The sequence below is a fragment of the Sebastes umbrosus genome, chromosome 4, assembly GCF_015220745.1.
Source record: "Sebastes umbrosus isolate fSebUmb1 chromosome 4, fSebUmb1.pri, whole genome shotgun sequence".
In the NCBI taxonomy this organism is placed as follows: domain Eukaryota; kingdom Metazoa; phylum Chordata; class Actinopteri; order Perciformes; family Sebastidae; genus Sebastes; species Sebastes umbrosus.
The window spans coordinates 20,732,058-20,744,311 of record NC_051272.1 but is presented as its reverse complement, the minus strand read 5'-3'; the positions used below and the strand labels follow the sequence as shown (position 1 = coordinate 20,744,311).

Here is a 12,254-nt window from a genome sequence, read left to right as displayed (position 1 = left end):
CTTTTTGAAGATTGCATTATTATATACTGGAAAAACAAAGTTCGGAAACTTCTGTTTGGTGGATTATTTCTCTGTTGTTACAATGCTAATTGGCATTGTATTTTACATCGTTAGAAAGCCTGTTTATTTACATTCGCAATGATGTCAAACTTGTAAGGATCATGCATTTGTGGGATGAGCAGCACAGCTGATTATGTGGGGAGCGCCCAAGAAAAATTTGCCAAAATGCTCTGCCAATGGTAAACAGTGTATTCTCATAAGGCTATCAGGAAGCATGCAATGACTGCCCTTCACCGTCAGGCCCATTTGCGCTGGTGTCGACAACACAGACAATGGAACCTAAACATGTGAGGGAATGTCATGTTCAAAGTATGGAGACGACGCAAAGAACGCTATGCTGATTGTTGCACCGATGGAGTAACAGCTTTTGGTGGGGGCAGTGTCATGGTGTGGGGCGGCATCTCCCTCACTGGCAAAACAAGGCTTGTCATCATTGAAGGCCATCTCAATGCAGGGAGATATCGTGAAGAGATTCTGCAGCCAGTGATGATCCCATATCTCCACAATCTGGGACCTAACTTCATCCTCCAAGATGACAACGCTCGCCCCCACAGAGCCGGGGTTATCACAGACTACCTCCACAATGTGGGAGTAGAGAGAATGGAACGGCCTGCCAAGAGTCCACACCTCAACCCAATTCAACACTAACACTACAGCTTGGGCGTGCTGTACGTGTTAGAGTGACCAACACAACCTCGTTGGCTGACCTGCAACGAATCCTGGTTTAGGAATGGAACGCCATCCCACAGCAACATGTGACCAGGTTGGTGACTAGCATGAGGAGGAGGTGCCAGGCTGTTGTGGCTGCGTATGGATCTTCCACCGCTACTGAGGCTCCTGACGGTGTATTAAATGAATAAAGTGTAAAATTGCCAATATGTCTTGTTTTGTTCCTTGTTACTGATAGAGAGTTCAATCATCCAATCCACCAAACAACTCAAAACAAGAGTCAATACCAACAGGAAAATATACTGTTTACCATTGACGGAGCATTTTGGCAAATTTTTCTTGGGCGCTAACCACATAATCAGCTGTGCTGCTCATCCCACAAATGCATGATCCTTACAAGTTAGACATCATTGCGAAGGTAAATAAACAGGCTTTCCAACCATGTAAAATACAAGGACCATTAGCATTGTAACAACAGAGAAATAATCGACCGAACACAAGTTTCCAAACTTTGTTTTTCCAGTTTATAATAGTCTGACAGTGCTGGAAGACTAAGTACTCAAGTACTGTGCAATTTTGAGGTACTTGTACTTCACTTGAGTATTTCCATTTTCTGCTACTTTACTTCTACTCCACTACAATTCAGAGAGAAATTTTGTACTTTATACTCCATTGCATTTATTTAATAACTTAAGTTACTTTGCAGATTCAGATTAAAGCTTCAGTAGGCAACAATGTTTTGGCATCATTGGACAAAAATTCTATAATAACCTTTCAGCATATTGTAATTCAAGTGTTCTAAGAGAAAACTAGACTTCTGCACGTCCTCATGGCTCTGTTTTCAGGCTTTAAATAATCGCAGACTTTGACCAATCACAGGTCATTTCAGAGAGAGGGAATTCCTATTGGCTGTGCTCTGGTCATGTGAGCGGTGTTTGGTATTCCCTCAACTGATCTCAACATGGCTGCCGGGTCACAAAGTTTCTTATTTTACAGCTAAACAGTACACTACAAGATAATTCTGAAACCATCTGAGGTGAGAAATAGACATTACAATAACATAATATTGTTATCATATATTGAATATTGCTGCCTAGATTGACCGTTTGGTCGGAGTTCGAGAGTGATTGACAGCCGGCTCTCATGGACAGCAGCTGGACAGCAGACTCCAGCTCAGCTCTGACTGGTTCTTTTCCTCCGGACACCGGAGACAGAGGCACATGATTTTTTTCAGGTTACCTGTTTAATGTTCTACTGTCAGGTTATAGCAATCGTTTTATAGAAATAACTTTTTTTAATCATATTTGCTCCAATCTCGCCTTCTTCAGCTTTAATAATACAAAATATAATCAACAATTAAATGATGATGTATTATTATGGATAGGTGTGTCGCGATATACCGCTATAGGAGATAACAATATTTAAAAAAATGGTATTGATATCATGTCAATAATATACATATGATAATATTGTGTAAATAATCCAGCACCTCTTAAATCACGCTTTTGCACAGTTATGGTTACAGACTTGTACACTCGTTTTGAGTGTAATTAATTTGCCAAAAAAGAGACAAAATACACAATAAACAAAGTTAAAGATGAATTTGACTGATAGTATTATTTTGTTTTTGTCAAATGTTCTATAGATATCACGATAATATTGTTTGTTTTGGCCATGATAAAAAAAGAAAAAGAAAACTTTATTGCTCCCTTAGTGAAATTCACAAGTAAAAAAAAATACACCCATCTTTACCAGCTGCAATATTAAAGTGATGCACATATTAATGCATCAATAATTATAATTCAATAATGTACATTATTCTGAAAAGAGACGTTCTTGCATATTACTGCTTGTACTTTAAGTATATTATGATGCTAATACTTCTTCCACCACTGTAGTCTGATGTCATGTATCCGTTGAGGTATCTGTTCCTTTTTTCCTTTCATCTCCCCTTTACCGCTATCAAATGACATAAGGCATAAAATACCCCAACCCAAAAAAGAAAAATGTCTCTCACTGGAATACTTGAATGAAAAAGTGACTCTTGTCTCAGTTTAGTGTGGCAGTGATTACGAGAGGAAAACAAACACAGTTGACCCAAGAATTCCTTTTAATGGATAGACACCCGGTCATACCAGATCATTTTGTGCCAGCTGTCAGTTCAGCATGAATCACTGGAGAATAGCAGTACATATTTATGTTTATCTCTGGATAATTAAAGAACCAAAAACAGAGGAAAAGACAAAACCTGTACTTGACAGTGCATGCAGAGGAACACTGACTTCCACTCTGTTCACCATGCAAACAGAGTCGGCACCATAGAAATAGACTATTTCTATGGTCGGCACACGCACGGCAGAAGAGTTTCCACTAGAAGGGTTTGAGTTCAGTCTCTGGCAGCAGGATTTGGACAATAAATTACAAATATGGAATCAGGGAGTTACTGTCGGTGAACGACACCTTCAAAAGTCCTTTGAAGGAGTGGCCTGGTTTTGATTTTCTGTTGGTGATGACGAAGACCAACAGAAAGAAAAGTGGAGGCAGGTTATAGGAGAGGGGAAGGGGAGCGGTTACTAATGTCCTTTGATGACGTTCAAGGCACCAGCACAACTCTCATAGTGTTGGTGTAACCGGTGCCTGGGCGCCAGCCGGTCACAACAATGGCAACATCACCAGACTTGAAGAATTTGCGGTGCTTGCCTACAGATAGAGAAAAGAGAGGCGTTAGTGGAAGAATAAGGATTCAGTTAATTAAATATAAAACCTTGTGACTCCTGTAAATGAACAAAACTATCCCATATCTCTTACCCCATAACAGTTTTACTTAACTGTAAAAAAAAGATATATATCTTTTTTTAGATTAATAGAGTGGGGTTTTTTTTGTTTTTTTTGGCTATACAAATAAATTGACTTCACTTACGTGAAGTTCTAAAACCCGGAAATGAGTTAGCATTTAGTGCTTCCGGTTCCCTTGTCTCAAAGTCAATGGGTTTTTTGGATGTGTTTTTAGTTAGATGCCTGAAATAAGGTCTGTGGTTAACACAATTTTAAGAAATTTTAATGTTTTGTTCTACGACATAACATCACATAACGACATAACGTCAATAATTATCCCACTCATGAATTTAGAAGCTTTTACGTATCTTAGAAAAGGCGGTTGATAGCAAGTGGCTAAATTGGACTACTAAACATCATCACGCCAAACACTAGTCCGCCTTTAGCCTAGTGGTGGTGACGTGAAGTCAACCGTGGTGGTGTAGTTCGTGGTGTAGTTCGTTTATAGCCTAACGTTAGTTTTTTACTTCTGCCGATTTAATTTACGCTTCAAAAATCATAAAAGTGGTGTTCATTTGTGGAGATTATTTTACGGAAAAAAACATATAAGTATCATAAATGTTTGTTTTGCAAAAATCCAAATTCCAATGGAAAACTCCCATTGGCTTTTTGTCGAGGGAACCAGGGCGATGCTAACTTCCCAGTTGGCCCACAAAAAAATGTCCTCTCTGCAGCACACAAAAAACAATACCACTCACCAACTTCAAGGGCAAAGTTCACACGCAGATCAACGTCCTCGGCCCAGACATCATTGGCAGGCTTGGTGTAGAGCACAGGGTAGATACCGCGGTACAGGTGGGACTGGCGGGCGGTCTGGCCGCAGCGGGTCACAGCGATGATGGGGGCACGGGGCCTGTACCTCGACAGCATGTGAGCAGACCTGCAGATAGCAAGTAGAAATTATTACAAAGATGTAGAACTGAAAGTTTAATAATTTTAACCCCAATTCAATAAGTGATTCTTTGGCCACTTAGAGTAAAAGGCCAATATTCTCTCTCTTTTAGCTCTGTTTTCGGTCTCCATCAACTCCTGAGGGAAATATCTGTCTCTTTAGCTGCTGGCTGCTCAACTATGTTCACCAGCTAGTCTCTAACTTTGTCTGTCTGTTGTTTGGTGCTGAGTAGGTAGTGTAAAGTTGTTTTTTAGAGCTTTTTTTCGCAGCTGAAAACAATGCTTTGAGAGCAGAGATAGAGTGAACCTCAGCAAAACACCCTCCGGTTCCCACTCAGGTTAACACTGTTAGCTCTGTCAGCAGTGTTGCCTTTGTTTTCACTGTTAGCACTGTTAGCACTGTTGCCCACGAGCTGCTGGTTCAGCTGTCGCCATGTTGAGAGCCATGCAGAGGTAATAAAAATGCATCCTATCTTGCATTTAGCATCTTTTACTATTGTACATATTGTATAATTTTTTTATTATTATAGCTAAGATGCCTTACAACATCAGGCAAAAGGATTGCCGATGAAAACATCCAATGATTACACTTGTTTGAATGTTGATTAATGTGCATTGTCCCTTTTCAAATTAAATTCAAATTAAATTCAAACATATGAGCCGTACAGCTAAACAATGAGCTCCGTAGTGTTGAGGTGAACAGCAGAGTCAGGAGATAATTATCTGTGCCACTCCTTTAAGTAGTCATGTGATCCACTGTGAATATGGAAATATTAATTATAGCTGCTTTAATTATGCCATTATCATTAGGAGATCCATCCCGCTGACAGTGAAACGTCTTCTGTATCATGTGTGGTGAAGATGGACTCTTTAGTGGAGAGGAATGAACAGGGAGTTAAAATTAACTTATAAAATGTCAGGGTTCAGATCTCAAAAGGTCATCAGTGGAGCATGGATTGTGAAAGTTGGCACACTTCACATGAGCCGAGGGTTTGTGTTGGGGAGGGAGCGGAGGCGGAGGGATAGAGAGATGTCATAATACACCAGTTTCTTTGCTCACAAGTGGGCGCCGTGTGGGATATTATGAGTCAGAGCTTTACAGAGGAGGTTTACAGGATGGACTTCTTCTTCTTCTTGGAGTCTCACCTGCCAGACTTGGTGAGCACAATGATGGCGCTGGCGCAGCACTTGAAGGAAGCCTCGACGGCACCGATAGCGACGGTCTCCGTGGGGTCACGGGTCAGATGAGAGGTGCGACGCAGCTCCTCGAACATCTGCCTGTGGTACATGGCTGCCTCGGCTTCACGGGCGATCTAAGCATGTGAAAATAAAAAACAGATTACAGTCGTGTCAGGCTGCAGCCACACAATTAGGAGTTAGTTTGTATTTTAAAGGACAAAACAAAGGGGCAGTTATAACCTCTTCATACCTGACAGCACACTGAGACATGAAGCTAAACAACAGTGGCGGCCAGGATGTCCAGGGACTGTTGCTGTGCACTGCAGATCCTCAGACACATGCTACATGAGTAATATGAACACACAGTTAAAGCACAATGCGGGAAAAGACAGCAGATGGACGGAGGGAGGTGCGGTGCAACAGGGATACACAAAGCAAGTTGAACAAATACCAAACAAGCTGTTAGTAAAACCCAAGCTGGTACCAGTGATGTAAAAGCTAATTCACTCTTCATTCTACATGATTTAGAAAATGTAATTTACACCTCAAAGCAAACATTGTCTTCAATAGAAGCATCCCTGTCTTTTATGGATCGTTTGTGTTTACACTTCAGAAGTATTTTTTTCTCTTTTAAGTGCTTCAGGTATCTGTGTGTGTGTGCCTATGTATATAAAGACAAAGGGTGCAAAGCCATTAAGTTACCAGCACTAATGTGTTGCTTGATTGGTGAATTTGGTATCTTTTTTCATTAAAAACTTTGCAGGTTGGCAGCCAACTCTCAAGACTTATATGTTTCCCAAGAGCACATGAATGCACCACATGCCACAACAAATGTTAGAGGGCTTTAATACTGATAATGCAGGCTTTCTCACAGCCTCAAACACATGAACAGATTGAGACACACAGGTGATGGCACAATTTGCATGACCAAAAACACTGGTATGGTTTTCAAACATTGAGGAATGGGACCAGACTCTTACCTTGTGCTGTGTGCGGACGGCCTCCAGGGGATAGTCTCCCTTGGCGGTCTCACCACTCAGCATGATGCAGTCGTTGCCGTCCAGCACGGCATTGGCGACATCGCTGGCCTCAGCGCGAGTAGGGCGGGGTTTCTTGGTCATGCTCTCCAGCATCTGAGGAGAAACAACAAGACTCTCTGATTCACTTTTCTTTTTAAAATGCTTTCCACAAAACAGTCGTCCTATACTGATGTCACGGACCTGTGTGGCACAGGTGATGGGCTTGCCAATCCTCATGCACCTGCCAGTCATCATCTTCTGGGCGATGAAGACCTTCTCTGTTGGGATTTCAATGCCAAGGTCTCCACGGGCAACCATGATGCCATCGCTAGCCTCCAGGATCTCATCGAATCTATCGGACGAAGAGAACAAAAAGTCAGTTTAACAATTCAAAGATTCAGATCTGCGCAGATTCAAGTCTGACCGCTGATACCTGCGCACGCCCTCGTGGTTCTCCAGCTTGCTGATGATCTTGATGTCCTTGCCCTTCTCACCAAGCACTTTCCTGACAGCGTGAACATCAGCAGCCTTACGAATGAAGGAGGCGAAGACCATGTCGACACCCTGCTCCACGCCAAACTGCAGGTCCTGAATGTCCTTCTCAGAAACAGCAGGCAGGTCGACGGCAGCTCCAGGCAGGTTGACGCCCTTCTTGCTGCCCAGGGTACCGCCATTCTCAATTTCACACATCAGGAAGTCGTTGCCTTCGGACACAGAGAATGAAGAGAAACTTAATTTCCACGATTACGCATAAAGGTGAAAGCTAAATCTGCATGAAAGATTAACCAAACAGATGATTGTTTGTGTGCTTACCAACTTCTTTAACCTTGAGGGAAATCAGACCATCATCAATGTAGATGTGGCTTCCCATCTGCACAACCTTTGTGATGTTCTTGTAGTCGAGCCACAGAACTTTCTCATCACATTTTTCCATGTACTGGTCGTCGTATGTGAGCTTGATGGTTTCACCCTTCTTGAGCTCAACCTCAGCAGTGCCACTCTGAACAAGACAACAGAGAGAGAGCTTGTTCATTCTCAGGAGGAAAACCGCTGCATGAAATCTTCATACAGTTATTTGTGCAATAAATCAAAAATGGCCTCATTGGAGCCTTGGTAACTTGGCAAGAACTCACTCCCTTGATAAGTCCGGTTCTGATTTCTGGTCCCTTGGTGTCCAGAGCGATGGCCAGTGGTCTGTAGTCAGCAGATCCGGGGCCGAAGCTCTCAGCTGCGTCACGGACATTCTTGATGGTCTCAGCATGGTACTGTATGAAGTGGGGTGTTAAACAAACATTATCACATTGAAAACCTCAATAAATCAAATAGAATAACATAAAAAAGTGGAAGAATTTACATTAGAGATAGTCATAATAGCTTGTGAAAGACTTAAAAAAAGACTTAAAGAGGAAGAGGACCCGCTCCCTATGTAGATATGAAGAGCTCATTCTAAGCTAATGAAAACAGGATTCCTAGTTTCAGGTGATTATACACTAAGGAAAACACGGTTATGAATATTATATTCCATTTCTGCTAATAGATCCCACGAAATGCTACACACTGGATATTTAAACTGAAGTTGGTACAACAACAGGTGGACAAACTCGGCCACAAGGACAGCACGGTTACATAACTCTATGCAGTACATTTTGAATGACAACTGCAACCCATTTTTAGCTCATTATAGTTTTACTGTACATAACCAGCTGTCAGGGATTACATGAATAGTTTCCAAAATAGTTGATGCTAAAGCCTTTAAAGCAGGGTTTTTGACAAATTAAATAAATACTTTTAATTTCCTACTTCGTGTGATGGAAAACTGTCCACAGCTGTGGATGTACTACTGACTACTGTCAATAATGAACGCCTCACTGTGGTTTCACTACATGTGTTCTACTGGCACTGTTGCTGCCAGGCGGACTCTCACAGAAGACCTATTTATAGCCGTACTGACAACTGACACACCAATGAGACAGAGGTCAGATCTATTTTGCCCTTCTCATAATAAATCATATATAAGTTGTAACTTTCTGGAGTTCTGATTATCAATCTTATTATTTTTTGTTGCTAAAATACTGGACTGGACAGACAACTCAAAAGCAACTCTGAAAGTTGAGCTACATTGAAAAAAAGCTTTTAACCTTTGGATATCCAAATATCAACTGCGGGTGTTCACACTACAGCTGAAGATAGATCTGAAGGTTCATCCACTCAGGTGACAGTGAAAAAGGTAAAGAGGCATGACTTTTAAAGGCAAAGGGTCAGTAGTAGAAGGTCGGCCAAAGAGTTGGCTGTGATGCAATTGGCTCGCCAAATCTCAAGCTACGACACAGACCCCGATACTGAAGGGGCAAGTACAAGCTCATGGATCACATTACAGCCACAGACGTTACCAGGCCACAAGAGTAATGTCACACTGACGGCTGCAGCTGTAAAGGGCAAATCCACTCTGAATCACTTGCAGAGGGTAAAGAAACTACTGCTGAACTGCTCCGTCTGGGATCAAACTCTGCACACACTTGAATCAGTGATGTCACAGCCGGTGTTTTAGGCTTCGACAGCTGCTGGTAAATCAGCTGCTGTGAAATCACCATTTGGGATTGTGTAGTGCAACTACTAGGGACTGTATTTGCTGAATATGTTTCATCCTTGACTCACTTCATGTGTGCCATGAGAGAAGTTCATTCTTGCAATGTTCATCCCAGCCTTGATCATTTCCTTGGCCATGTCCACAGATCGGGATGCAGGTCCTGCATCGAGACAGGTGAATGAATACAAGGCTAAATATGGTATTTGTAAGATACAACGAGATAACCTTTGAATCAACAGGGTTTGTTAATGAGTCTGACCGATTGTGCAGATGATGCCAGTGTTACGAGACACAGCGGGTTCAGAGTCGATGTCCAGCAGGCACATGTGCTCCATGAACGTGTCCGCCATGGCAGCATGCATCTGCTGGGTGTGAATGATGGAAGAGCCCATATCCTTTGACTTCGACATGATTGGATCTCTGTGTCTGCCGGAAACGGTCTGTGGAGACAGAGGAGGAAACAAGTGCGATGATCGATTAATAGCTGACAACTCGACCTCTGACATCTATTATAGGTCATGTAGGAAGGTACATAAATGTGAGCACATACATATTCAAAGAGTGTGGATATCAGAAACTACAGAATAGTAAGGTTCAATCATATATCTAAATGGAAAAGTACAAACTTATAGGAAGGTGTGACCTCTCCATAGTGACTGTGCGAGCCGACTGAACAGCCCGTGCAAAGAGTAACAACAACAGTATATGTGCCTGCCTGACTGCACTCTCCCACATTCCAGCGGGAGTTTATGTGCAGCTGAAGAAGAGGAGTCACTTGACAGAGGCTAAAGGTAATTTAGACACACTCACAGAATAACTGCAGGAGGAAGCTGGAAAACATTATGTATGTTGCCTGAGTTGAGAATCCAAACAATGTACATTAAATGGACAAAGCAGCAGAGTTATCAGGATTCAGTAGTATAGTAGAGGTGTATGCAACATGCATGACAAATGAGTGTTGTCAGTGCATGGAAACATGGTAGGTGTGTGTGCTGGGACACCATTCCTGCCCCTCAACTAAAATAACGCGGGCAGCTTAGACCATTTATGGACTATAGAAACATATCAGAACAAAAACATATCAGGAAAATGACTAAATCCATTATAATTGCATGATAATGCATTGCATTGCATTGCATGTTTTTTTTTTTATATATATATATATATATATATATATATATATATACCATATATGACAAGGTCAAAGCCACATTTCAGGTATTTCTGAGTAATGCCGTCAACAAAAGCTTTGTGTAATCTAACTAATAAATAGCTATGTAATAAATCACAGAGTAACTCATAAATTAGGCTGATATTTATTTTATTAAGAAAAAAAAGTTTCTTGAAACATGCAGGTTGAGTAGAAACACATTTCTTTATCTGTACAAGATGCAGAGCAGAGAAGCAATTACCTAATAAATCAAAGCTAAAGAGCTGTATGGGACTTAAACCCTTGTGCAGTGCATAAAGGAACTGCAAGTGCAAACCATGCAGTGCACAACCAAATTGACATTTTAGATACAGTTTATTTGTATATTTGAAATAAATATTATATAAATGCAATGCATGTATAATTAATATGATCATGCATAATAACTTTTAATATATAAATGGGTGATTTTGAGGAAAAAGTTTGATAAGTGATAAAATTAGTATTTTTACTTTTTTTTAAAACATGACAGGAAATTATCATTTAAAATATAATACTTATAAAAGTAGAGCAGAGAAGCAATTCACTAATAAATCAAAGCTAAAGAGCTGTATGGGACTTAAACCCTTGTACAGTGCATAAAGGAACTGTATGTGCAAACCAGTGCACAACCAAATCGACCTTTTAGATACAGTTTATTTGTATATTTGAAATAAATATTATATAAATACAATGCATGCATAATTAATATGATCATGCATAGTAACTTTTAATATAATTGGGTGAAAAAGTTTGAAAAGTGATTGAAATTAGTATTTTTACTTTTTTTTAAAACATGACAGTAAATTATCATTTAAAATATAATACTTGTAAAACTTAATATAAACTCTTTGTGTGATAAAGTTGAGTCTATTTGCTGCTACTCACCGACTGGGTGAACTTTGCAGGACCAAGACGCCACTGGTCCTTCTGGAGGGACAGATTTTATCCCCCTCACTAACCGGAACTACTTTCCTACGCCAACAACGCCCGGTGACACAGAATATAGGGCGCGACAATTACGGTACCGTTTACCGTTTTTTACAGCGAGTTGAACGAATGTTTTTCACACGGAAGTTGTTTTCTATACGTGAATATAAAACACAGTGTAAAATTTTCGAATAAAATCACAGAAGTTGGACAAATATTGAGGGAGGATACAGCGCAGGTGCGAGTGTTGTTCGCCTGGCCAATCACAGAGCTCTCCGCTGATAACATGAGCCTGAACCTGAGGCTCCTAAAACTATGAGCTACTGTTGACCTTTCAACTGTAACTGTAATTCAGGATGTGCTGCTTTACTGCTTTTAAATATATATAGGACCAAGGAGTTAAATCATGTCTCAATATTAGTTGTTTTATGTTTGTCTGTCTTCATAACTCAATAAATATAAGAGATAAGATATTCCTTTATAAGTCCTGCAGTGGGGAAATTTGCAGTGTACAGCAGCAAAGGGGATAGTGCAAAAAACAAGATGCATCAGCTGACACAGTAAACAAGAGCTAAACAAAGTGTATCAAAATATGAACAATTTAAATAGAAGGAAGTATAAAAATAGGAGCAGTATATACAGTATTGACAATAAACAAACTATTAAAAAATTGCACAAGTAGAAAAATAATATTGCACAGTGAGAATGAATGAAATTCCACCTGAAAATATGTAATATATACATATTTGTATTATGGCTAATTATGAGGACCAGCTGTCCTGACCTCTGATCTCAAACTTTACTCTACCCATGCTTAACCTATATTGTCCTTATTTGTATTTGAACTCTAAACACAAATCTGTTAATTCTCTTTAAATAGGTTTATTGGAACATG

The 12,254-nt window shown here is 40.4% G+C and overlaps 1 protein-coding gene across 1 annotated transcript; it reads right to left on the bottom strand.

Moving 5' to 3' along the window:
* Positions 1-2,818: 2,818 nt before the first annotated feature.
* pkmb (pyruvate kinase M1/2b) lies at positions 2,819-11,420 on the bottom strand. Its single transcript, XM_037767826.1, has 11 exons — positions 11,318-11,420; positions 9,500-9,680; positions 9,309-9,400; positions 7,787-7,918; positions 7,467-7,653; positions 7,087-7,357; positions 6,855-7,005; positions 6,615-6,767; positions 5,602-5,768; positions 4,263-4,444; positions 2,819-3,429 (listed from the first exon to the last, which is right to left on the bottom strand). Exons 2-11 carry the CDS (start codon positions 9,648-9,650, stop codon positions 3,323-3,325), a joined length of 1,593 nt encoding a protein of 530 aa, XP_037623754.1. The 5' UTR covers positions 9,651-9,680; positions 11,318-11,420; the 3' UTR covers positions 2,819-3,322.
* Positions 11,421-12,254: the final 834 nt, after the last annotated feature.

Coding starts and splice junctions, on each gene's coding strand:
- pkmb (XM_037767826.1), bottom strand. CDS start 9,650: ATGTCGAAGTCAAAGGATATGGGCTCTTCCATCATTCACACCCAGCAG. Junction 6,768..6,854: donor CCATCACCTGTGCCACACAG/GTCCGTGACATC, acceptor GTTTCTCCTCAG/ATGCTGGAGAGCATGACCAA. Junction 5,769..6,614: donor CCGTCCGCACACAGCACAAG/GTAAGAGTCTGG, acceptor TCACATGCTTAG/ATCGCCCGTGAAGCCGAGGC.